This window comes from Rhodamnia argentea, chromosome 10, assembly GCF_020921035.1.
Source record: "Rhodamnia argentea isolate NSW1041297 chromosome 10, ASM2092103v1, whole genome shotgun sequence".
Taxonomy (NCBI): Eukaryota; Viridiplantae; Streptophyta; class Magnoliopsida; order Myrtales; family Myrtaceae; genus Rhodamnia; species Rhodamnia argentea.
This window is the reverse complement of record NC_063159.1, coordinates 11,970,621-11,996,366: the sequence shown is the minus strand read 5'-3', so window position 1 is coordinate 11,996,366 and position 25,746 is coordinate 11,970,621. Positions and strand designations below refer to the sequence as shown.

At 39.2% G+C, this 25,746-nt stretch overlaps 1 protein-coding gene and 1 pseudogene across 2 annotated transcripts; one reads left to right on the top strand and one right to left on the bottom strand.

Annotated features, from left to right (window-relative positions):
- Window positions 1-4,082: 4,082 nt before the first annotated feature.
- On the bottom strand, window positions 4,083-6,943 carry LOC115753918 (annotated as a pseudogene).
- A 4,214-nt stretch (window positions 6,944-11,157) lies between these two features.
- LOC115753915 (uncharacterized WD repeat-containing protein C17D11.16-like) lies at window positions 11,158-20,129 on the top strand. 2 transcript variants are annotated; one of them, XM_030692772.1, is made up of 19 exons: window positions 11,158-11,398; window positions 12,759-12,874; window positions 13,120-13,200; window positions 13,709-13,829; window positions 14,413-14,612; window positions 16,323-16,402; window positions 16,478-16,576; window positions 16,681-16,804; window positions 17,019-17,077; window positions 17,159-17,233; window positions 17,429-17,499; window positions 17,609-17,705; window positions 18,458-18,532; window positions 18,919-19,017; window positions 19,159-19,302; window positions 19,398-19,427; window positions 19,516-19,578; window positions 19,683-19,760; window positions 19,862-20,129. In XM_030692772.1, exons 4-19 carry the CDS (start codon window positions 13,711-13,713, stop codon window positions 19,943-19,945), a joined length of 1,497 nt encoding a protein of 498 aa, XP_030548632.1. In that variant the 5' UTR covers window positions 11,158-11,398; window positions 12,759-12,874; window positions 13,120-13,200; window positions 13,709-13,710; the 3' UTR covers window positions 19,946-20,129. The 2 variants fall into 2 exon arrangements, with proteins under 2 accessions (XP_030548632.1, XP_030548631.1); XM_030692771.1 differs by lacking the exon at window positions 12,759-12,874.
- The last annotated feature ends 5,617 nt before the right edge of the window (window positions 20,130-25,746 follow it).

Below are 25,746 nucleotides of genomic sequence, written 5' to 3'. Positions count from 1 at the left end.
CAAATTTCTTTTTTTTAGTTTGTTTAGCTTATTTTTTATTTTTTTATTTATTTTTTTAACTTTTGGTTTTTTTTGTTATTGCTGACTTGGCAGCTCCGGCAAGCCACATGGATGCCACGTCAAATTTTCGGATAAGTTCACTAGAGTTGGCACTAAAATAACTGTTTTTAAAAAAAAATTGGTACTTAAATTATCCAAAATAAATATTGGCACTAAAGTGAGCGCCATATACAAATATCGGCACTTCTAGTGTCCTTTTGCCCGAGTTTAAGTGGGCTACTTTGAGTATAAACTCTATGGGTAACAACCATAGAATATTGAAAAATTAACCATGCATTTCTCCAACATTTTAAACAATGCAGGAAATTTCAAGTTCAAATCTTTTGAGGCGCGAGTGATCGAATATTCAAATATTGAACCACATATTTATCTAACAGTTTAAGTATAGTAGAAGATCCTTAGCTCAAATTTTTTTAGGTGGGAGTGATAAAATATATAAATAGTAAACCACATATTTATCTATCTGTTTAAAAGTACATTAGTCCTAAATGTGTGAGTATATAAACACCATGTTCTTTTTTCTTCAATGTCTTTGAACTTCGATATATGATGCTTATAATTGATTGATATGACTTTTAAGGGTGCACATAGGTTTTATTGAACTTGTGTTTTTCATTTTCATATCATGTGAATTATGTATCCAAGTGGGCAAAATATTAAATGGCTATATATAATTCTTCTTATAATAGATAATGACACAAATGGTCCATGAACTTTAATCAAATATGCAATATAGTCCATGAACTTTTAATTTCATCAATGTGATCCATGAACTTTATTTCAATAAGCAATTCCATCTTTGAACTTTTAATTTGTTTGATATGGTCCCTAAATTTTTTGTTTATGTTCAATCTAGTCCATGAACTATATGAAAATGTTTAATGTTGACCATGAACTTGAATTAATGAAAGAATAATATTTAACATCTTCTTAGAGACTAGATTGAACATGTACAAAAAATTCAAGTACTACATTGAATAAATTTAAAGATCAAGTATGACATTAAACAAAATTGACTTTGCAACTAAAGCACCAACCACCACCATCTCTCAGAATGACATAATTAAACCTATGACAAAGATAAATGTGAAGATCTAAATTTCCGCCAATTGGATTATTAAGTGGTATAACTAATTATGTACTTGGATTAATGGTGCGGTGCTTATCACTTCATTTCGTCCATCAGCCACCGCACCACTAATCCAAGTACATAATTAGTTATTCCACTTAATAATTCAACCGGCGGAAATTTAGGTCTTCACAATAAACCTCCCCTCCCCCCACCCAACCTTATCTATCATGACATTGTCTACTTTCGATTATGGTAGGTTTGGACTTGGAGAGGTGGCCTGTTGCCTCATTCATAAAAGGAGAAAAGTAAGGAACACATTATAGTTCTCATCAATCGTCATTGTGAATAAAAAAATCCTTTAACTCAAGATTAGACCCATTAAAATGAGTCATAAACCCTTCTTCTTAATCCATACAGTGGACTAAGTTATTATATGAATTAGTTATATTTAATAAATTGTTTATATGGATTTAAATATGATATGAGTGTTAAATGGGCCATAAATGGATAGAGGTGAGCGGTTTCAAGAATCGTACAAGTTCTACATGGAACCTAAAACATACCCGTCGGAACAGGTTTATCATTTTTTGGAACTCGAACCCTATCAAAGATTCTATAGTTTACCCAGGTTTCACATGTATTCTTAATTAAACGATTGTAGTGAATCATCACATTAAATGATCACTACTTGCTACTACAATTTACTGGCCACAAATTATATTTAGACACATAAATAAATGTGTAAAATTAAAAAAGTAGAAATCTCAGTCCCAAATATTGCTGGAAATGAAGCGTGAACTAATGATTTTAGATTAAACATTCAGCACCGAACGTATTGGAATACCGCAAGATCTCGAGAAGACATATATCAAGAAAAACACAAAAACTTATTTTAGGTTCCTCCTATCCGGAACTTGAAAACTATCATTCGAAACCTGTTTCCCAATTTTTGGAACCTGGAACCGTATTCACCATTATAAATGGGTCGTGAATGGATTATAAATGAGTTTATAATTAATTTAGACCCATACACCTCTAAGACTCTCTTCATTCTCTCTCGCCTCACTTGATCTCATGCTCACTGGCTTTATATTCTCACCTCGGTTTAAGTACGATTTTTTCTAGATTGAGTTACATATAGAAGTGTTTTAGGAATATAGGTCGGGTCGGATATAAGTTGGGTATGAACCACCAGATTTGTATTGCAATAAATGGGTCATAAAGATGCTAAATAGATCTATCCAGGTCGGATCATTTATGATCCAAACCGACTCACCCATTTGACGGTCCTACCCGAGATATACCAAAGTGTAAAGGCTCATAATTCTCATTTCCCCCCTAATTTCCGTCTTAATTTTGTGGAGGGAGAGAGAGAGATGGTGTGGCTGTTTAGGCGTGCTAACGATCCTGCATACTATGATGCAAATCATAGAAGCAGTTGAAAAATAGAGACTAAGAACAACGGAAAAAAAAAAAGGCACAACAACAACAACAACGGAAAGAAATGGAATTTCCGCGCAACTGCTGAGGAGAAGAAACATCAACAACGAACCACGAGGTTTGAACGGGACGACCCTAATGGCGGACAAGTGGATCGTGCACGGCGGCCAAGCTGACTCGGGACAGTCAAGGTCAGACATGGACGAGCCCATATTCTAATCCTCCTCTTCCGGACAGAGTAAGTTGTACCCGCTTATCCACGGAGGACATGATGATAACATACTCCGTGCCTTATAAGCTAAGTTGAGTTTAAGTTGACGAGCTTAAAGTAAAGGAAAACGAAGAGAATGATTCGCCAAAGTGTGTCGATTTTCTTCGCTCCTGTGGTCAGCCGGTCAGGTCCTTCCAGAGGGAGTCAGTGTACCCACTACGTACCACCAATTCTTCTCGTTCTGTACCCATTGACTTGTCGCAATTGTTGAACACGGATCTTCTTCTCTGACCGGGATGTTTTGAATCGTCCGATAGCTTATCATGCCACTCTTTCTATCCATTGACGTCATATCTGTTCTTCTGTCCTTCGAGAAAGAGGGAAGGAATTCACTCGCGTGTTCGACTGGGCTGTTTCGAGAATAACTCTATATATCCAAACAATTAATCGCATTTCTATAACATTTTAAGCGCGCAAAAAAAGCTCCGAGTCTAGATCTTTCGAGGCGAAGATTTAAATATTGAAGCGGATATTCATCGAACATCTTTAGCAAAGCAAAACATCCTCAGCTCAAATTTTTTGAGGCGGGAGCGATAGAATATTTAGATATTAAACCACACATATATCTAACTGCTTACAAGCATATTGGTCCTAAATGCGTGAGTATATTAACAACATGTTCTTTTCTCTTCAATGTCTTTGGGCTTCTATATATGATGCTTACCATAGATTGATATGACTTTTGAGGGTGCACATCGATTTTAATGAACTAGCGCTTTTGGTCTTTGTATCACGTGAATTGTGTATCCTAGTGGGAAAAATATTACGTGGCTTTTAAGAAAGATAATAACATAAATAATTTCTGAACTTTGGGCTAATTGCAATGTGGTCTCTTAATTTTTAATTTGTCCAATTTGGTTCCTAATTTTTATTTATTTATGTTCAATCTAGTCAATGAATTGTATAAAAATGTTCAATGTTGACCAACGTTAAACATTTTCATATTATTTATGGACTAAATTGAATATGTAATAAAAGTTCAAGGATTACATTAAATAAATTAAAAGTTCAGGGACCAAATTACATATCGGACGAAAAGTCAAGGACTATTTATGCCATTTTCCCTCCTTATAACATCACTTTGCTGGATAAGTTCTTAAGCCCTTACAGTGTATGTGTTTAATGATGCAAAACTGCAGCTCTAGAGGATCATCGAAGTTGAATGCTCCTGTAAATTTCCATCTTGTTTCAACTTCGAGAGGAACACTTGACAAATCACTTGTCCGGTGTCTTCTACCATGCGGGAGTTCATGTGTTGTTCCAAACACGATAGCAGCAGCGACACGCAAAAGGCATACGTTAAAATCGTCTCTTCTGTCCATAAATCCATCACAAGTAGAAACCCACCTTCTTACGAGTTCAATACAAGTTTGTCATGTTCATCGGAGCCGATGGGACACCAGACAACTCTTTAAGAAGCTTGTATCCAGATGCTGCTTTCGAGTCACTTCCACATGTGCCGCGACTTCAAGGAAGGAGCAGTATCTTGCCGATGTGTTTGCTGCACTCAATAATCCGGTGTGCTTCCGCTGCTTCGGATAGAGGAAAACACTTGAAAACCACAGGCTTCACCTTGCCTTCTGCGACTGCCGGCCAAACATTCTGCTCGACCTCCTTCACGATCGCAGTTTTCTCCTCTGGACTTCTGTACCGCAGGCCAGCAGCTACAAATTCACAGCAATACACTTAGAAGGGGAGAATGTCACTGTTCTGCAGAAGGAAAGAAAGTGGATGCAATTCTACTAGCATAGTCATTAGCTTTTTGCCGAGAGGAAGGTGAGGAATAAATCATCACTAAGAAAAAAGAGAACTTTAAACATCTTCAAATACTAATGACACTTCAATGCTTTCCGATCCAGATCGCACTCTCGAACCTGAAATTAATTTCCCAAAGTTGAAATTAATGACCAGAAACCACAAGAAAACTGAAGTTGAAACCCAGTCACATATGTAGTAGTTTCTGTACCTTGGACTGTCAGACGTTTGGCAAGCAGACCACTCAGATTGACCTGCGTCACTACTCCGCCCAGAAAACCGATGATGAAGAGCCTCCCGTCGAGATTCAAGCAATCGAGGTTTCTCTGGAAGTAGGATGCTCCGACACAGTCCAAAATGACATCGACCCCTGCTATAGAAGCAGGTTTTTCAGTAGCTGAGCCTTGCGAACAATTACGCTAGCATAAAACGAGTATCTCGCCATGCTGCAACTTCATTCAACATCATTTGCAGACTAATATCTTGAAAATTTTTGCAAGAGGGGTAAAAAATCTGGGTTATCAGAGGAAGAAATCAATGCGATTCCTCCACACACTGCTTTTTTTGGGTGATGTCATTCATCGTATGTTGAAGTTGCACTAATCCATGCATAGCTCTTTATCAAAAATCTCGAATCTCTAATGAATCGGGAGGACTGGTAATCCAAGGGATAAAAATTCTATGAGCGTGGAGGCAAAGGAAATTGCAGTTATATACCTCTCTGTTCTGTTTCTTCCTTTACTCGGGCGACAAAGTCTTCAGTCTTGTAATTGATGCACAAGTTGGCTCCGAGATCCTTGCAAGCAGCTAACTTTTCCTCACTACCTGGCGTTTAAGAGACACTGAAGATAGATCAGCAAGTATTACACTCAGTACAATCAATTTGCGAAAACCAAATCTTGGTCTACCTGCCGAGACAAAGACTCGGGCACCGTGGTACTTCGCTATTTGGACCGCGAATGTACCAATTCTGCTGGAACCTCCGTGAACCTAGAGTGTCGTAAGGCATCAGTTCGTAGCTTATGTAGTTATTTGCGCACAAGAGAATCATTTAGGCAAAAGCAGAATGGACGCTGAAACACCGGACACTCGTGCACTCGCTTTCTATTGAAGAACGGATTGTACTGATGTGACGATACAAGGACTGATGAACTTCTTACTGAAATGAAAACAACAAAAGAGCTGCTATAGTCTCGTCATTGTACGGCTCATACATTCTACAAAACTTAGCAAAGATCGACTATTAATGAAGAGATGATGAAAAACTACCGGAAAATAGTGCTTTAACCAAGTATAGTAGTCAAAAGTTTTGGATAATACACCAATTGATTCGACAAGCAGGCTGAGAGAAGTTACCAAGAATGTTTCTCCGGCGGAGAGCCGATTCCTCATGAAAACGGTTGACCAAACGGTGCATGCCACCTCCAGCAAACTCGCTGCATCCGCGACGAAGATGCCTGGCGGAACTGGAAGCACTTGTCCCTCCGGTACAGCAACTTTCTCGGCATATCCTCCCCCGCTGAGAAGAGCACAAACCTGTAGTCAAACCATCCAAATAAATCACATCACTAATTGAATGAACAATGCAGGATCTCAAGATCCGGAATAAACTAAAATGCAGTGGATCAAACTTTCACATAATCGCATCACTGATCAAACCTCACATGCAGAAATAACTTTTCCACGGACAATGTATACAATTAAGCATCTTTTAAAACACTCATCGTCCTTCGTGAACAACTAAAATTCCATGAATCACCTGAACAGGCAAGACTAAGCTGTCATTAAACAGACAGATCGGATCACAGTACCAAGAGCAAAATTCATTGGCAAAATCGAGAATCACCTGATCTCCGATCCTCCAACGAGAGACATTCTTGCCCATGGCTTCCACGACACCGGAGCATTCAAGACCCGGGTATGTGCTCGATCCTGGTGGAGGAGGATAAAGGCCTTTCCTTTGGTATGCGTCGCCTAAATTCAATGCCGAAGCCTACACTCTGATCAGCACCTCATCTTCTTTGATTTCTGGGTCTCCCACTTCTTGAATCCTGAGAACTTCTGGTCCACCTTCAGTTGTTATCACCACAGCCTTCATTCTCTTCTCGTTAAACTGGAGAACAAAATGTCTCCGCACTGCCTAATGCAGGTCCAGAAGTCATCGATCTTGTCCCAAGTGGGGTGTATTAAATTCACGGATTCTGGTATAGATGGTGACATTACTCTTTAACTATTCTTCGACGGATCAACATCATGATGAGGGCCAAACATATTGCATTAAACAACTGATAACTCAAATGGAATCTCACGTCCAGGATCAAACAAGCATGTAATGCTGAAACGAAATCGGCATTACTCGCGGCTACACTGATGGACATATTGGTGAAGAAACCGCGACTTTGGCATGTATAACTATGAGATGCTTCTCAAACATTAGAAAACTCTTGCCAAAAAGAGGAGAAAACTTAAGATCTGAATCTGCAAGTTCTTCACTGTACGAGTACGAGGAAGGACCTTGGTGCCAAATTATCATTTGACACTGATGGCGACGGAGGATCTGCATTAGTATATGCGAATAGCCAGTGGCGATGAGTAGTATCCCACAAAATAAAACTTAAGGAGAGCCACAGAATGTCCACAACCCCATGAATCTCAACCAGTGAGACAAGTTAAGTGGGTAATTGGGTGAAGGTGGTGATTTTTTTCACTCAAGCCATATCATTCATTGGAGTTCGTTTGAGGTGGAACACACTATCTTTCCCCAGATAAACAAGGGTCCTTCCGATCCCCTTTTTTTAAGCTGTTTTGATTTTCTGTTTCATTTTTCTTGTTTTTCTCTCGTTTGGGAGTTTTTTTCTTTTCCGATTTAATCTAGATCTCATAACTTTTCCTTCCCATTTTTGGGGAGATTTTTATCCCGATCTAGTTTAGATTTGGGGTTTCTGTGTGTATGTTTTCGGGGTTTTGCTCTTCTCGGATGAAAAAATCTAGTTTCGAAGGAGATCGGAAGAGCTTAAAAAAGGTTTCGCTCTCACAGGTGACAAATCTGTACTTGTTTAACCTTTTTTTTCTGCTCGGAGATGGTGTTGGGGATGCCAAACCTAGGCACACCCTACCGAAAGGCTAAGCCGTAGCATTAGATGGAGATCTCGGTGTATGCTTATTACTGAAGATGGGTTCCGTGATTGGCCGCCAAAAATTTTGGTATGAAGAAGTCATAGATGTGCTTTTTGAGCGCGTGACCCATAATCTTGTTTTGAAGATTTCTTTTGTTGTCTAGACATTGTTTTGTTTTAAAGTTGTCTGAATTTGTTTTGCTTTGCAATTGATCTGCAATGTTTCTCCCTTGTATTCCGAAAAAGTGAATGAAATGAATGAGATGTTATTTTGAAAAAAAAAAAAATGCTCGTCTAAAGTAAAATGAAATCGGGCTACACAAAAATGTCATTAATCTCGTGGATTAAGTGAACTGCGAAGTTGAAGTCGAAATGCAAGGTTCACAACGTGAAATTATCTGCATTTTGTGGCATGAGGAGCCAAACCTGCTCCCTTGCACATTATGCGACTTTCCCTGTCAATTGGTTTATGATCTAACCCCACCTAAATTCAAACTTCAACACACTCCCGGCTGGGAGCGGGGAAAGAAACCAAGAACAGCCTAAGTTATCTAGAATCGAACCAGACCGGCCCAGAACTAGTGAGTCCTAAAGGAATCGGTTCGGTTTTTGGTTCCCAAAAACTGAAACCAATGGGTATTGATCTTACTCCTTACCCACCCGAACTGACCAGTAATATATACATGTGTGTGTGTATGAGAAAAATTAAAATCCTAAATCCATAATCTCGTTCTCGAGTCATCTCATCTCATCTCGTTATCTTTGTTTCTCGACTCTTAACTCCTGTTCACTTGCCACTGCACCTCCGGCGTTTATCGCAGACACAATTCACAACCTCGCCTCCTTCTGTCACTTTCAATTTCCTCCATTTGTTGTAAGTTGAAAACCCTAATTGCTACCATTTGCCCCATTTAGCTTCTTTAATTTATTAATTTTCGAAAGTATTGAGAGGAAAGTGAAATATTCCTTGCACGTGTTTGAAGTTTTTTTACAATCTACAAGGCAATTAAAAAAAATGGCATTCTTTTTTACTAGCAAAAAGAAGCTTCATAGAACCTCTTCATGGCTTGCTGGGAAACAAGCCACTGATCGCATGAAATTTGGTGGGACCAGTTCCATCTGTGGAGCCAACTAGCAATTTCCAGTTTCATTATTTCGGAACCAGTTTTTAGTGGGTAGTTCTCGATTCCAGGGTGAGCAGTTTTCGATTCCAAAGTGAGAACCGACCTCCCCTATTCCTACTAGCAATGGCCAACGGGCCATGCCCGCCCAAGCACAGCACAAATGGGCTTGTACCCGGCACGACCCCCGCCCCCAATGTGAGGGTTCTTGTCTGGCCATTAGGAAAAAATGGGCCCAATGTAAGAACTTTGGAAGTTTAAAAAAAGGAAAATTGTTCGGGCACGCAGTAATAGAACTCCAGGATGGAGGAGGGGGAGAGAGACGTCAACATTTAAATGTGGAGTGAGTCAATGAAGGCTATGCTACTAGATAAAGATGATCGGTTCTCGGTCAAATCCAGTTCCACCCAAGAATCAGGAAGTGGACCAAAAGGATCGGTTCTCAATTTCTATGATCGGGAACCGAACCAAATGTTTCTCATGTCCGATGAAGTTCCCTGACGGTCCAAGAGAACCGTATGACCGGCCCTTCTTAGTAAGAAATTATTCAACCCCCTCTCAACTTGCTTGTGCCTTAGCTCAACCACTAGACTACGCTCCAAAGCCGATGCATCAATGCATGACCTACATGCAAAAGGAAAAGACATATGCGCCAACATTATGATTCTTCCTCAAAGTCGATGCATTGGTGCATGACCTACATGCAAAAGGAAAAGACCTATGCACCAACATTATGATTCTTCCTAATGTTATGGCCTTCCCTTCTAATACTTTGATCTAGCTCAGCCAATGCCCGCGACATTTAAGAAATTGACTAGTACTAGGTTCATATTTTAAAAAAGCTAAAAAAATAAAAATTAATCTGCTCGGTCCGGGCGGTTCGACTTCCTTTGGAATCGGAAACCGGACTTAATTACCGGTTCCAATTCCATAGAAATGGAAATCGGAATGGTGCCCTTTAGAACTGGACCGAACCTTTTTCGGTCTATCCGTCGATTTGAGCAAGCATATTGTCAAGAGATGAGCAAATCTAACTAAACCAAGAAAACCCTAGTTAACTTGTAATCCATATAGCTAAAAGCCAAGCAAGACAGTTGTCGAAATGAACAATTTTCAAAGCATTCTCTTTTTCAAGAAAAGCTCATAAATCATTTTATCATACGTATGTGAATTGAGCGACGAACATTATGAAATTCGCAACGCCTTTCATTGGACAATGAAAGTATGTAGAATGAGTAACGGCATATAGAGCGCAAATTTTTGTAATACTTAATGGGCCGCTCTATCAACAGACGGATGTGCATCACGATCTTTCCGTACTCTTCATGTCTTCATGTGCGATGTATATGGATAGTGTTTTCTAAAAAATTGATTTTCTTTTGGGAGGTTAAAAAATTATGCTCCTATTTTATTCTTTCACATTCATCAATAGATCAGGATAGGTTTAAGAAGCTCCGATCAGGATGTCTTTGCATGTCGCATCTTGGTTGCACTTTTTTATTCGCCTACATAAACAAAAACGATGTGCTTTCATAATTCGAAGAAATCTACGCTACTGTAGCGATTAGCATAGTGAGGAAAGACAAAAAGAATTCTTCAATGCATTTGAAAGAGCAAACTCGTCGAAAAAGAGAAGAAAAGAAAGAAAGAAAAAAGAAAAATCATCATTCATTGGACCCATAAAAAAAATTCTCGAAAAGTAACTAAAAATTATTTCCAAGAGAGGGTAATCCAAGAACGCGTAATCAGATATTTGAAATAATACCAAAAAGGTAAAAGAAACCAACCAATGAAACATCGTATTTTATCATGGGGCTTTGTCGGAAGAAAAAAAAAACATGGGGTTTGTTTTATGTAGATACCAATTTGAAATTTCAAGCAACAAATTTTAAGTGAAAAATATCCTCGATAATAATTAGTTACTAAATGTTATTAGTTTCATTGCGATCATAGAATTATGAATTTGAAATGATCATTAGTAAATATCAGTACTATAATGGGCATAATTCTAATCACTAGTTGCTATTGAATAAACTAATCCTAATCCTCCCTTAGTTGATAAGTCACGTGACTTTTGACTTAATTGAACCTCAATGCTAATTAGAATTACCGAACTCAATCATGCTAAGCCATACAAGTGCTGAGTTATTATTATTATTATTATTATTATTATAATATTTTCAGCGTTATTAATCAAAAACCCTAATTTCCCCCCACCCCCCACGCCCACCCCCACCCCCACCCCCACGCCGACCCCAGCCCATTTTCTCCTCCTGTCAACTCCTTGCCCCATTCTCTTCGGCATCGTCACTGCAGAACCAGTTTGCGTCTGTTCGGTTAAGCCGGCAACAAGCATAGAGACCGGTTCGACGTCCGCTCGGTTTACTACAACCTTTTACCCGCCGCAGAAGCTAAAACCTCGCCCCTCCGCCTCCAAGAGACCATCAGCGGCTCCGGCACGTTTTCTCCGTCTGTCGAGCGAAGCGAACATCTGCTGGAGGTTGGCAAGCACTAGTGCTTATATTCGTGAAGCGAGCATCTGCTCGTTTTCGCGCTTATAGTCGTGAGTACCACTCATCCCTGCGACAGACATAATCTTCGTGGCTACTTTGTTTATTCTAGTACACAATCTTGTGATTAAAGGGAATCCGTGTGTACTGTTTGATGGTATGCTTGCAAGCACTAGTGCTTATAAATTGGGAAAGGACTTCTTGTCCTGTGTATAAGAGAACATGTACGTGTCAATGTAATGCATTTCGCTTGCCTACAATGAAGTCTAACCTGTATTATGATTTATGGCTCTGTTCTCATCGATTTTTGGACGGAATTTGCGTTTGATCCAGATTTTTGGGCCTCCTACAACAGTATTCGATGAGATTAGGATTATCTTGGCACTGATACTGTTGTTAGTAGCTCATTGTTAGTTCAATTTTAGGAGAATCAATGATTATAAGATGGTGCTGCAGGTAAGTTTGAGGACTGTGATTGCTGTGCTTTAAAGATTTATTGTTAATAGCGATTTAGTTGCTATCTCATTGTCTTCATTGAGCTGTTGCTTGATAACCAACTGAATAACACCACCTTTGTGATGATTGGTGCTGCAGTTTGATGCCACATTCCCTGCATTAGCTTGCTCTTTGCTCGGCCTTGATGCCATGGCTCTCAATGACAGTTGTTGTTATTAGGGTCACCTTTTTTTCCTTGATTCTCAGTTCTCACAAATATGCTTTTCCAAATAGTGGGTGTTTGGTCTGTAGATGAGCAAAAGTTAAGGAGTTTAATACAAAGTGCATACAGCTATCCTGTCACATTGTGTAGATGAATGGGAGGTTTTTGTTCTGATTCATTTGCCTTTTCTATGGGCTTTGATGTTCTAAAGTTGACTCTGATTTTTATCAGTTTGGCTACTTTAATCTACAATTAATCACGAGCCTTGGTTCCCCAATGTAGCAGTTTTTGTAGTCGATTAGAATGGTTGTCTTTGTTATTAGCAAAGCGAGGAAAAAGGAAAGGGTTTCTCTGAATTTGAGGAATGTTGTTGAAGATGTGAAGTAAAAGGTTGAACTTTTGGGCTTTAATTTCCTGTTTCAGCTGAAGTTTGGTTGCGTTTGATGAAATGTGTTTTTAACTAATTGTTATGAAATGCGTATAGGAGGAAATAGGCAAGTGGAAAATGCAGCTTCCTGTTTTCGTCAGTAGAGATTTCTCGTGTTTTCAGCTTTTGGTTGTTTGTCTTGATTTTGTGTGACCGACTTTGGCTGCCATGGGAGATGAACTCTCGTTTGAGTTGAGGTGTTTTGATTGCTTTTGAGTTTTTGAGCCGGTTTTTATGGAAGAACTCTCTAAGAGAGAGATGCTAGAGTTACGTGCCTGATATGTTTGACGTTATTTGAGCTCATCCGTGTTGGACATTGAACAATCAGGACTTCCATTCGAGATTTATCATCTGCTCTCGAAGGACTTTTAGTTCACCAAAGAGGTGACGTAATAGGAAATTTCATTTGGTTTCTGACTGCCGAGTCATTTTGCTTGCTTTCTGGTGAACTCCCTTGCTTTCTGGCGAAGAATGTGTGGCTTTTTGAACTGTTCAACGATACTGTATCGCGATGCATTGTTATCTCGGTTTGAGCTTGACTTGAGTATATTATGGTTACCTTCTTACTGCTATATTGGAAATTACTCCACGTATTGCTTCTACATTTTAATTGTTGGGAACATGAGAATAAATAGACAAATTATTTTGATAAAGGAGTAGTAATCCTTCGGCATTTTGATTCTTTCCAGGTTGAATACATTCCAATCTCTGCTCCGTCTTTAAGCATTTCGCACATCTCCTGCTGTCAAGTTACTGTGAAAGCATTCGAGGTAGATGTAATATTAGTGTACATTTCTTGATACATTTTTTATGGTAGCATATATGATTCTGCCCTGTCAATACATTTGTTCTTAATAATTTCAGTTGTTTATCTTTGGAATTTATTAATCAGGTAATGGAATTCTTCAATGCATTTAAAAGAGCAAATTAGATAACAAAACCTTTGACAAGTAGTCGAAAAAGAGAAGAAAAGAAAGGAATAAAAAAGAAAATTATCATTCACTAGACCCATGAAAAAAAAATCTCAAAAAAAAGAAAACTAAGAATTATTTCTGAGAGAGGGTAATTGAAGACAATGAAATCAGGGATACCAAAAAGGTAAGAGAAACCGACCAATAAAACATTGTATTTCTAACATGGGGTTTTGTCAACCAAAAAAAACATGGGGTTTGTTTTATGTAAATACCAATTTGAAATTTAAGCACCAAATTTTAATTAAAAATATCATCGATAATAACTAGTTACTAAATGTTATTAATTTCATGTGTATTTTTGAAGAGATGATATCGGCGATATCCTGGGTCCCTAGAGGTGCTTCGAAGGCGGCCCCTGAGATGGCCGAACCACCTTCCAAGGAGGAAATTGAAGAGATTTTGAAGAGTGGAGTTCTGGAAAGAAGGTAAAGAGAAGTCTCTTTGTAGTGTTTTCGGCCATTTGTTCATTCCGTTTCTAGCGACCTGAATGATTTTTAAAGAAATGGTCTCTCTTTTTATGATTTTAGTGAGCTGAATGCCTGATGGTGCAAATGACTAATGTGAAGTTCGGTCCATGCGTGGTAGGTTAAGTAAACTATCTGTTTAGGGCTATGATGTCCTTTAAAGTCCGTTGTATGTGGCGAAATGAAGTTGAATAAGTGACCAAGAAAAGTGCATTGGAATCGGAGTATGGGAATTAGCAAGAAGTGCCCAAGAAAGCTGTTTATGTATATTATATTAATCAATTAAAATAGAATAAGGCCCTGTCTATTTGGGCAATGCAAGAACTGCATACATTTCCAAGAGCATTGAGGGAAAAATTACTATGATAGAGTTGATGGAGATTTTGTCTTTGCATTTTCTTTCTTCTGGTTTGATGCTGCTGTACAATGTATTTTGAGGAGCTTATCAAGAGAGAAAGCTTTGTTTGCGTTAGTGAAATTGTCGAGAGAGAATATATGATTGCACATATTCTGTTGTTATAGCTTGTGCTTGATTTTCGTGCAGTGGAGATAGTGATGGCGAGGAGGATGATGAAAACATGGATGCGGTTGCTTCAGAAAAGGCTGATGAAGTTTCCACTGCATTACTTGCCGCTGATGCACTAGGGAGAAGTTCCAAGGTGACAAAAGTTGGATCTGGTTTTGAGGATATAACTGATGGTTTGAGGGAGCTTGATATGGATAATTATGATGAAGAAGATGAAGGTAGTGTTCCTTTCTGTGGGTACTCTGATCTAATTTTCTTGTTATAAGTTAGTTCATCCAAAGGCAGTTGACGGCTAATTCCTACTTGGATCCCAAAAAATTAGCATCACAATAGGTTATTTACGAATGTCCCACGTAATACACAAGTAATGGACGTATTATGAATCTTCGTAGTGCAAGAAATCCAAACATGGTCTAGATGTGCTTTCCAAGCCAACTTCAAGAGCAAAGAAGGAAGAGTTTTCCCTGTCGAAGTCCTTTTGAGCCAATTAAACTCAACATTCTACTCCCACTTATGATGCTTAATGAAGCCAATGGATGCGACCAAATCTGCTTGCTAATAGGCTAGTAAAATGTGGCGCTTGTTCCGAGAACACCAGCACAGAAAACTAAAGAAGCTGAAATGAAATGACTATGAGTTAGCATTCTACTGTTCTAGGCAAGCCTATTTGGAATTGCTAGCCACAGGAAAAAAACTATTAAAGAATCTTTGAAGGAAAACATGCTAATTTTATGCCAATCCATCTTATTACTACTGTCCCTTTTAGGATGTCAAGCTAACTTTAAAGAAAAGTGTAATCTCTCACAAAATAAAATCTGTAATTCCACGGTTAGGAAGAATAGCTCCACGAATGGATACTTGTATAGCAACAAGATCATTAGCACAAGTGAGGGGCCTTCTTCATTTATTGTATCGAGGTGACTACAATAACTTCTTCTTGGAAAGACTACACACTGTGTGAGAACTTGGCTTAGTATTGCCTTTCGACAAGTTCTCCTATATTGTGTGAAATGCGGTACTAGCTAGCTAGCTTGGCTTATTACAGAGCTTCTTGGAAAGTGAAGCAGCCAAAGTTACATGGACATAAAATTTAGTGCATGGTAGAATAGTTGAGAAGGGCCGGCCAATCACATAGAAATTTAGATTTTAAAGGTTTTGAATGAACCTTTCGTATGCTGATCACGCTAAGCCTGGAGGCAAACTATGAATGAAACCAGGTAATGCCGTTAATGGAAGGGTAAGAGAGGAGGACACAAGGAGGAAGTCAGGCCTCTGCCCAAAGCTGGATCCAAGAGGCTGTCCCATTAATTGATTTTAATGATTGGAAATTCTGAGAGCTGTTCTCTTCCAAGCTAGCTTCTATATCTTCTGGACTGGTGGTAACATGATGACAAAATAAACAGAAAGGGGATTTTTTCCTGAGAGTAAAGACTATGCTATTGGTTATATTGTCATACATATCTTGTTAAACATGGAATAATAAAAGAGATGTGCGTCTTGGTTTGTTTTCCGGACATGGGCTAATATGAGTAGGAAACTAATTAAGAGAACCAACCAAGCACCAAAACTCGTCCTGTCTTTTGAAAAACTGCAGAGACAGCCTGAGTCAGAATTATTTTGATCCACATATTGATTAAATTTAATTGGAGGACCTTTGTGTGCATTTTAAGATCCAAATATTTTAGAAATCTGACTTAAAAGGCATCAGTTCATGCCTGATCTGAAAGTCTTGTAACGTGGATTAATGCCTTTCCAGTTCTTTAAGTTTGTCTGAAATCAAGAAGATTTCACACTAAAGTCACCTCATTACATAGGTCCTAATAGATTTTGACGAGGTGTTTGACGAATGAATTGTTAGCGACCTTTTATATCCAACTGTTACACATTATTGGTGTGGTGAACCTGGATTTCATTCTGGTTTCCGCCAGATGTAGAGCTCTTTAGCAATGGACTTGGTGACTTGTACTACCCGAGTAATGACATGGATCCCTACCTCAAGGATAAGGATGTGAGTGTTCTCTACAGTTTCAACCTTGATATTGTGGCTGCTTTAGTAGTTATTAATATGATTTCGTTTTCTCAGGATGATGATGATTCTGAAGAGCTTGAGGACCTGTCTATTAAACCAATGGACTCTCTCATTGTTTGTGCTCGTACAGATGACGAAGTCAATCTTCTTGAGGCATGTACATTCATGGGATAATGCATGTTTTCGCTGAACTTCCTGGCTGTACTGGGGTTCACATAAAAACAGCTACTAATTGGTCAATTCATTTCGTAAAGCAGGTCTATTTATTGGAGCCATCAGCTAACGATGAATCAAATATGTATGTTCACCATGAAGTAGTTATTTCAGAATTTCCCCTCTGCACAGCGTGGCTTGACTGTCCGCTTAAAGGTGGCGACAAAGGTTTGATTTTGGCCCTTTCAAGAAAGATTAATTTTTGCATAGGAAGTGCATTAAGGGTTTCAAATGTACCTTAGGTTCCTAAATACAGACTAGGTTTTTGCATCAGTATGTTTTTCTGATCAAGATGATTGCCTCATTGTTTTACGATCGGAAAATATTTTGGTTTAGTGTATTATTAACTTATTTTTGTTCACATTTTGCTATATGATGGCAGGAAATTTTATTGCTGTTGGCTCAATGGAGCCTGCCATTGAGATTTGGGATCTTGATATTGTACGTCAACTATAGATCTCTAATTGTTTTGCATTTGATTTGCTTAAGCTATCTGTTTGAGTTTCATCCTTTTTTTTGTAGATTGATGCTGTAGAACCATGTCTTGTATTAGGCGGTCAAGAAGAGTTGAAGAAGAAAAAGAAGAAAGTAAAGAAGGTCAGCTACTACTATCTTATTGGAATGTCCAGCCTTTAATGCCAGGGCACACTTAATAAGGTTTCATTGACTAACATGGAAAATATGGAAGAGAGTATGATTCATGCATGTCTCTGTGTTATTAGATAAACTTTTGACAAGTCCTGTCATATATTGCTGGTTCACTTTATGAACGTTGTCACTTTCAATTTATAGGCATCGATTAAGTACAAGGAGGGTAGTCACACGGATTCAGTGCTTGGCCTTGCTTGGAACAAGGAGTTCAGGTTGTTGAAAACTGTTACTTATTCTCTTGGTCCTGGTAATTTTGTTGTTTCTTCTTCCAATTCCCCATGCTTAATGATATCTGTCACCGAAATGCAAATGTTCAAACAGGAATATACTTGCCAGTGCAAGTGCTGATAGGCAAGTCAAAATTTGGGATGTTGCGGCTGGAAAATGCAATATTACCATGGAACACCATACTGACAAGGCAAGAAATCATCTCATCTCTTTTGTATGATGAACCTGCAGCTTCTGCTCATCTTAAGATCCAGTCTGTTGTGGCAGTTAAATTATTGGTTCATCAGGGAAGGACCTTTTGTATGATATAGATGAGGGTAATTACATGATGGTATTTCATAGAAAGAACCAGGGGATACGCATGTCACTTACAAATTGGTATTGAAGTGTTGAGGATTGAGATGTAGTTATAAATTCAGGAGATGGGAAGTTCCTTCTTGTATCTTAGAAGTTGTATGATGTCGATGATTGCTCTATTAAACAAAGCTTTAACGCACAAAAGAATGTGCGTAAAATCTTGGAGCGTGTTCAATCACTAGTTGAGAGACATTTGGGCAAAGGACCTTTTGCATGGTATAGATGAGGGTAATTACATGATGTATTTCAAAGAAAGAACCATGAATATGCATGTTGCTTACAACTTGATATCGAAGTGTTGAGGATTTGAGATGTAGTTATGAATTCAGGAGATGGGAAGTTCCTTCTTGTCTCTTAGAAGTTTTACGATGTTGATGATTGCTCTATTAGACAAAGCTTTAACGCACACAAGGATGTGCATAAAATCTTGGAGTGTGTTCGATCACTAGTTGAGAGACATTTGAGCAATGCATTATTTTGAGAAACCTTTGTTTGTCTCTGTCTGCATTCCTTTTTCAGCTGTTTAGGTATGTAAACTTTTTGCATTCAGTCTTGATTTGACTTTTCTCCTATGAACATGGACAGGTTCAAACAGTTGCGTGGAATCATCATGCTCCACAAGTACTTCTTAGTGGATCTTTTGATCATTCAGTAGTTATGGTAATGAGTCGTATTATCTAGAGGCTTCTGTTATTAATATTGTTCAATTTCATGTCTTTTTGCCTACCTCAAACAATTGGCTGGTGACTTAGACTATTGAAGATTTATTCTTGAATCAAAATTTGACTTAGACATCATTTAGGGTCTTACGGACTTTGTCCACTTTATTGCTCAATTTGTGGTTAGGAATACGTCTCTGGACTTCATTTTTCTTTTTTATCCTTTTGCTGCGATTGCCGAGCATTGACATCAAACTTTAGTGTAAAGGGCTTTATCTCTGTTGGCTCATGACAGGATCTTTGCATACTCTAGTATATTGCTCATTAACATTGCATAGTGTATGTCTATGAGATTTTGATACGTTTTCTGTCATTTATAAATTGCAGAAGGATGGAAGAATACCTTCACATTCTGGATATAGATGGTCTGTAACGGCAGATGTCGAAAGTTTGGCGTGGGATCCACATTCTGAACACTGCTTTGTGGTGGGTTATGAACCCTTGAAAGTCTTCATTGTTTCTTTTTCAAGTAGAAAGGCATCTGAAAGGATGCTCCTTGGACATGTAGATTATGGATTTGGTGGAAAGCTTAGGAAATTTTAATCATAAACAAATTGGGTTTTTCAGGTATCCCTTGAAGATGGCACCATTAGAGGATTCGATATACGAGCTGCTACATCTAATTCTGCCTCTGAGTCACGGCCAAGTTTTACTCTTCATGCACATGATAAAGCTGTCAGCACAATTTCATACAATCCTTTGGCACCCAATGTACAAACCAGGGCTTTCCTTCTTTGTTTTTCCATGCACATTCTGAACTTTATTCCTTAACCTAATTTATGACTATGCTTCTGCATGTACTTCAGCTTCTCGCGACAGGGTCAACAGATAAGATGGTATCGTTTAGTGCCTCATGCAATGTTTTTGGCTTGATCTTTCCTGGTGGATGGTACTTATGTATGTATGTTCATTGACCAAATGCAGGTAAAACTCTGGGATCTGTCCAATAACCAGCCTTCATGTATTGCTTCGAGAAATCCAAAAGCTGTAAGAGACCCTACATTATTCCCATTCTGACGTTCTGAAGCATTATGCACATGCCAATTAACAGTTGTAGACAATCGGATTACTGAGCTTTGTCATTGTTCTAGGGTGCTGTATTTTCTGTTTCCTTCTCGGAGGATAGTCCCTTTTTACTTGCTATTGGAGGTTCAAAGGGAAGACTTGAAGTAAGTGGAAGTCTCCTCCAATTCCCCATTCAACATTGTACCTCCTTGCAATTTTTCATTCATGGTTTGTTAATGATTCCAATGTGGTTGGGAATCTGTAGGTGTGGGATACATTATCTGATGCAGCTGTATCCCGAAGATTTGGAAACCATGGCAAGCCAAAAGCAGCAAAACCTGGTTCTTGATTCTTCCAAATGAGAACATAGTAAAAATGTCTTGGATCTTCTCAACGTCGGCATTGCTCAGTTCTTAGAGCTCATTGAAATGCCTGAAGCCAGGGGTGACTCTGCAGGTCGAGTCATGTTCTTGTGGCAGCATGTTATTTAGCATTTTTAAGTGACTTCGTCTTATTTTTGGGTGTTGAGAAGGGAGAAAAGGAAGTGTTCTTTTTTTCCTTGGGGGTGGGTGTTTTGGGATGGGGTTTCTGCATATATGCAAGAGCATCGCAAGGAGGTGGTTCCGGGGAGAAGTGTTACACCCGATAAATGAAGCTAATGAAATAGGGTTTTTTTTTTTTTTATGACACTTACTGTTTTCAGAATGATCGTGACTACTATGATGAGAAAATCAATTGTTTTTTTTTTTTTTTGGTCGAGAAAATCAATTGTTTAGCTAGCAAAAGAATAGAGTAAAGAAGATGAGATCAGTTGGAGCAAAATGTGTACTTCTCTGTGTCGTTGCAGTCTGGATCTTTGATTGTGCTCTGCTAATCAAGGCCTGTCTGTGGCTATGTCACGCAACTTTGCACGTCGATTGGTTCACGATCTAATTTTCCCCGAGACCCCGCCAAAATTCAACCTTTGAGCACATTCCTGACTAGCAATGGCCAATTTGCCATGCTGGCCTAACACCGCAAGATTGGCCCCGTACACGGTACGGCCCACCAGTATGAGGGGCCGGGCCATGCTCAACCCCTTTGCGCCCGGGCCACTGCCTTGGTGGGCCTGAGCCGGACGAAGCCCGGAAAAGCTGATTGGGCCAACTGTGGCCACATGAGCCCAAAAAGATCTAAAGATGGCCCCTCGAAGGCCTCCGGCCACTCTGGCCAAATGAGAAAGAGACGCCAACCCACGTGGGTTCAATTCCAAAACATGAGCCGACTCTTTTATTATTATTATTATTATTATTCTTTACAGCACCGGTACTCCCACAAACCAAAAGATCCACCGACACGGCAAAACATGTCAATCAAGTTTAAGAAACTAGAATTTTCTATATGTAAATTGATTTTTTCCAACATATTGTTCACATGGGAAGAATTGCGGTGATGATGTTTGTAGGGAGAAGCACCAAACAAGTCTCAAATCTATCATATTGATATCAATCCAGTTAATAAACATTTCGATCGGACCAATTTAATTTCAAATATTTTTGTATTGACAATTAATTTAGTTCATCCGGCCAAATTAGGCTGGAAATAGCTAACATGGACGTCGGCCGTTCTATGTGGCACTACCGATGTTGACATGAAAATTTTTATATAGTTTTAAATAATTTTTTGTTACTTTTCCCGATGTTTGTGTTCGTCTCCCTTCGTCTATTATTAAACTTAATCTTAGCTAACAAGGGGGCGATTCAAGGTGCTGAACATTTCGGAGTTGAGACCATAGGTTATTATCAAAAAAGTTTCATTAGGAAAATGACACAAATTGTCTCCAAAACTTTAAGGCAATGTGGTCCCCGAGCTTTTAGATTTGTTCAATAAGGTCTTCTAACTTTAGCTCAATATGCAATATCAACTCTAAACCTTTAATTTGTTTAATGTGGTCCCTAAACTTTTGATACATGTTCAATTCGGTCTCCAAACCTTATGAAAAATGTTTCTTGTTGTTCCTCAACTTGAATTGACCGAAGGATGACATTGAACATTTTCGTACAATCAGATGACTAAATTGAACATGTACCGAAAGTCCACAAACGTACAAATTAAAAGTTCGAAACGACATTGCATATCAAGTTAAAGTTCAAAGATCACGTTGAACAAATTGAAGCTCTCGTTATTTCTAGCTCAGTTGCAATCTTCAGCGCAGGTACAGTTCAGTTGGTCGGAGAGGGGCCGAAACACGGTACATAACCCCGTTGTCCGTTGTTGCTCCTCTTTAGCTGGGAAAAGTCCGATCTTTTTTCGAGGAACTCTCTGTAATTTGAATTCAAAACAGTGTGATTTTTCGAGGAGTCGGGGTCGCAACGGCTTGTTTTTTTTTTGCTCTGTGGAAAGCTGCTTTAAGCGCAACCACATCTTCCAGTTCTCCACTCCTCCTCCGTCGGCAGCGTCCCCAGTCCCTCTGCCTCTTTTCTAACGTTTACTTTCCGAGGTCTTCTTGGACACAGGCACGCTTATCAGCAGTAAAGATCCTCGTGAGTCGTCGCTTTTTCTTTTTCTGCAACGGCCAGTTCATTTGACAAACGAGTATGACCCTCTCCCCATAAGTAATCCTCCTTTTTAAACATAAAGGAACCCGAGAATATTTGCTCTCATTTAACGTGTCCGAACATAATCTTTGTTCGGACAGTCAAGCACAAAGAGACAACTAATCTTGAAGCCGGAAATATAGATGAATACGATCTATATGAATCCTCCGGTGAGGTTCCAAATCAAACGTTGGAAGCAAGAACTTCAATGATCTATCGCGTGCTCAGGTACCTGTCCTTTCGAAACATCTACTTTCAGCGACAGGAACCGGAAGTCACCCCACTTTATTTTCCCGCTTTTGACTTGCTCTTTTTCTCAGATTTAATCTGCAAATACACGTAACAATTAACACCTCAATACTTATTTCTAGTAAAAGATACAAGAATCCCAGCATCCAAGAATTACGTCTATTAAAGCCAAAAATCAAAAGTCATTTGTAGGAAAAAAACAAGTCAAATGTCATAATCGCATCATACAAACTCCAACATGGCCCTTCATCTCACGAAGGTAATAGGAAGCAAAATTATTATTATTATTATTATTATTATTATTATTATTATTATTATTATTTGAGCTTTATTGGAAGAGAGGGAATGGATTCGATCGGTGGCATCAACGACTTCACCGGGCAGGTAAACCACGAGCTTTACATTAGAATATGATGCCGCTCGATAGAATAAGGAATCCCCACTCATCACAGTGAAATCTTCACGTGCTCTCATGTTCATAACAATCTTCATGTGCTCTCGTCAATTGAACCCGCTGTTCCCCCGTTACATCACGTTCATGATGTCGGGCTTCTTTTACCTTAGCACCCTCGAACGTGCGCCTTAACAAATCTACTACTCACGTGTGAGATTTCTGTGTTAAGTCCCGCTTCCCCTTGACCCCATCCATGTATTCCTTCTCTCCACTTGAATCTCCACCTTGGAGAGAAGAACAACATCCGCCCTTCGGACTCTACCTGAACCGCGTTGGCTCAACCAGGTTTGGCAGGAAGCCGGAAGAGACCGTCCGCCACCTCGATTAGGAAGTCACATCCGTGGTTCCTTCTTCGATATGTTGATCAAACATCGATCCGTATTGAGCCCACCAATCTACCGTGGGCATGGGTCGGGATGGCAGAATCTAGATACCTTCATCGGGGAAGATCACCGATAAGGAATCCAAATATGATCTAGTCAACATTTTCAGTCTACTTTTACTCAAAAAATTAAGCTAATGAATTGCTTATGATATATTAGCCATTTCACATTACACCTCATCCACCGAAAGATTATTTTTCTCGTGACACCGCTCCTTTAACCGAACCAAATCTCCTTGTTCTTATGCTCGTGAACCCAAATTGTTTCGCGCACATTGAACCATCTCGGGTGCCGAGAGTCGGGTCACGGCACGAGCAAATCCCAGCCATGTATTGCTGAAAGATGACCCCATTCTTCCAACACAACTTCCACAGAAACCGCGAGGGACGTTTTGGCGACACCCACATGATGGACAAGAAGAAACCAAAGGTAAAGAAGCAGAGGATGATAATCTTTATCCGCCAAAAGCCCTCGGTAATAATCTCTATGCAAGTGATGTTAATCACATAAATACATAAATCATATCGAAGTTTAGGCAATTACTTAGTAATCGCGCGCGCGGTGCTTGACTAACGACCCTCGCGACGCGGCACATATGTTCCGGTTCATGAAGCGAGTTTCAATTATCTTTAGAGAATTCCTTTTTCGACGGCACGAGATCATCGAGCACCCTATTACTATCCATGTGCCCGAGCAACCACTCCATAAGCAAAGTCAACACAACATAGGGAGTGCGAGGAAGACAGCTCTGCCGTTCAAGATCCGATTGCAAATGCTGTTCTGTCAAAACCCCTCAGGAGTCAAAATGATGGAGCCGTAGAACATCCATCGTTTTGCCTTCATATCAAAGCTACGAGATAGGTGTAGATGACATTGAGATTAGAAGGCACTTGAATTGTGTGAGTGCACTAAACAGAGCTTAGTGTCATAATTTATCATTAGTGATTAGTTTTTCTAGTCAGTCATCATTTTGCTTCGGGAAAAAACCTTATTGTTTTCATTCCATCGATTCTGGTTGAAGAATTAGAAGGGGTCGGAAAAAAGCAAGTCTCCATCTCGCGACTCGCCTCTCCCCTCCCCGTCGGAATACTAACCCCGATTCATCCCATTACCATCCCATCGACGCTTCAAACCCCGTGTGGATACAAAGTGTCCTAGGACAATACTGAACATTTCCTTGTAGTTCGGGGACTAAGTTGGGCATGTACCAAAAGGTCAAGAGCCCCGTTGAACATGTTATAAATTTCAGGGCTCACGTTGCACATTGAAGGACTAGGCTTAGAGTTGAAGACTGCTGACCATTTTAGCTAGTTTTTCTGTCTCTGGGTCTCTTACCTGTCAAAGACCAAATCTCCACAAGCAAAAGCCTAATCTATTCTTTAGGAGGATTAGCCCCAATGCAAGAACCAAAAATCATGTCAATATCACGGGGAGGACAGAGAGAGAACACCCTGTCATCCCTTCATCTTGAACAGAGACGTACCATCTTCTTTACTCCAACCGCTGATAGAGATTGGATTATCGGATAAAGCTCGTGTGAAATGAGGAATCGTTACCCATCCCTTTTTCCAAGCTCATATTTCCTTGCATTGCTTAATCTTGAACACCGGAGCCAAGTTCACGTGAAAGTGATTTCTCTCGGTGTTTGTAAAAACCGATTCGTAGTGATTGCGTATTTAATGAAAAATAAAATGATTAATACCACAAAAAACCTTCCGAACCGGCACACCTGTGAGAAATTTATTCAAAATTAATCTTTTGGCCACAAAAAGTTTCAAACCGGTACACATGTGACAATTTTATGTTTCGTTAGTTTTCGTTAAATTGGATTAGTATCACGAAAAATCTCAAATCGATACACTTATGACAAATAGAGGATAAAAATCTTAAATTAGTATATGCTTCAATGGCCACGTGTCATCATAGTCAGCAATTTGATAGTAAAATCTAACGAAAATTAACGGAGACTAAATTTGTCACGGATGTACCGGTTTGGAGTTTTTTATTGTCAAAAAATTAATTTGTGGCAAATTTATCATATATATAGTAATTTGGGATTTTTCATGATATTAACCAAAGAATAATTATGTTGCTGTTCAACTCTCAGGTGCTGTAAGATTCAATGGACCTTTGGGTGATTAAGAACTTAAGACCACCAAATTGGCTCCATCTTATCCTAATTTAAACTATTTTTTTTCGACAAAAAGATTACATTTTTATGTCTACCCAAACCAAACGAACAGAGCTGTTCCAATAACTGGTAAGAGATGAGCAAATTTGTATGGATCTGATGACCACACACGCGCACTCTATCTCTCTCTCTCTCTGCTTTTTTTCTTTTCTTTGTTTAGTATTTGTGCTCTGTGGTCCTTCTTCGTATAAGATATACAGAGCATGGAACAAATCTAGACCCCCTCTCTCAAGACTCTTCCTCTTCCTCTTCCTCTCTACCAACCACACTCACTCTCTCTCTCCCGAACATACGAGA

Bases quoted from the DNA above. Each gene is read 5' to 3' on its own strand.
- LOC115753915 (XM_030692771.1), top strand. From the start codon at position 13,711: ATGATATCGGCGATATCCTGGGTCCCTAGAGGTGCTTCGAAGGCGGCC. The intron at 17,500-17,608 runs GTTGTTGAAAAC...ATGTTCAAACAG, and splicing joins GCTTGGAACAAGGAGTTCAG to GAATATACTTGCCAGTGCAA. The intron at 19,018-19,158 runs GTGGGTTATGAA...TGGGTTTTTCAG, and splicing joins ATTCTGAACACTGCTTTGTG to GTATCCCTTGAAGATGGCAC.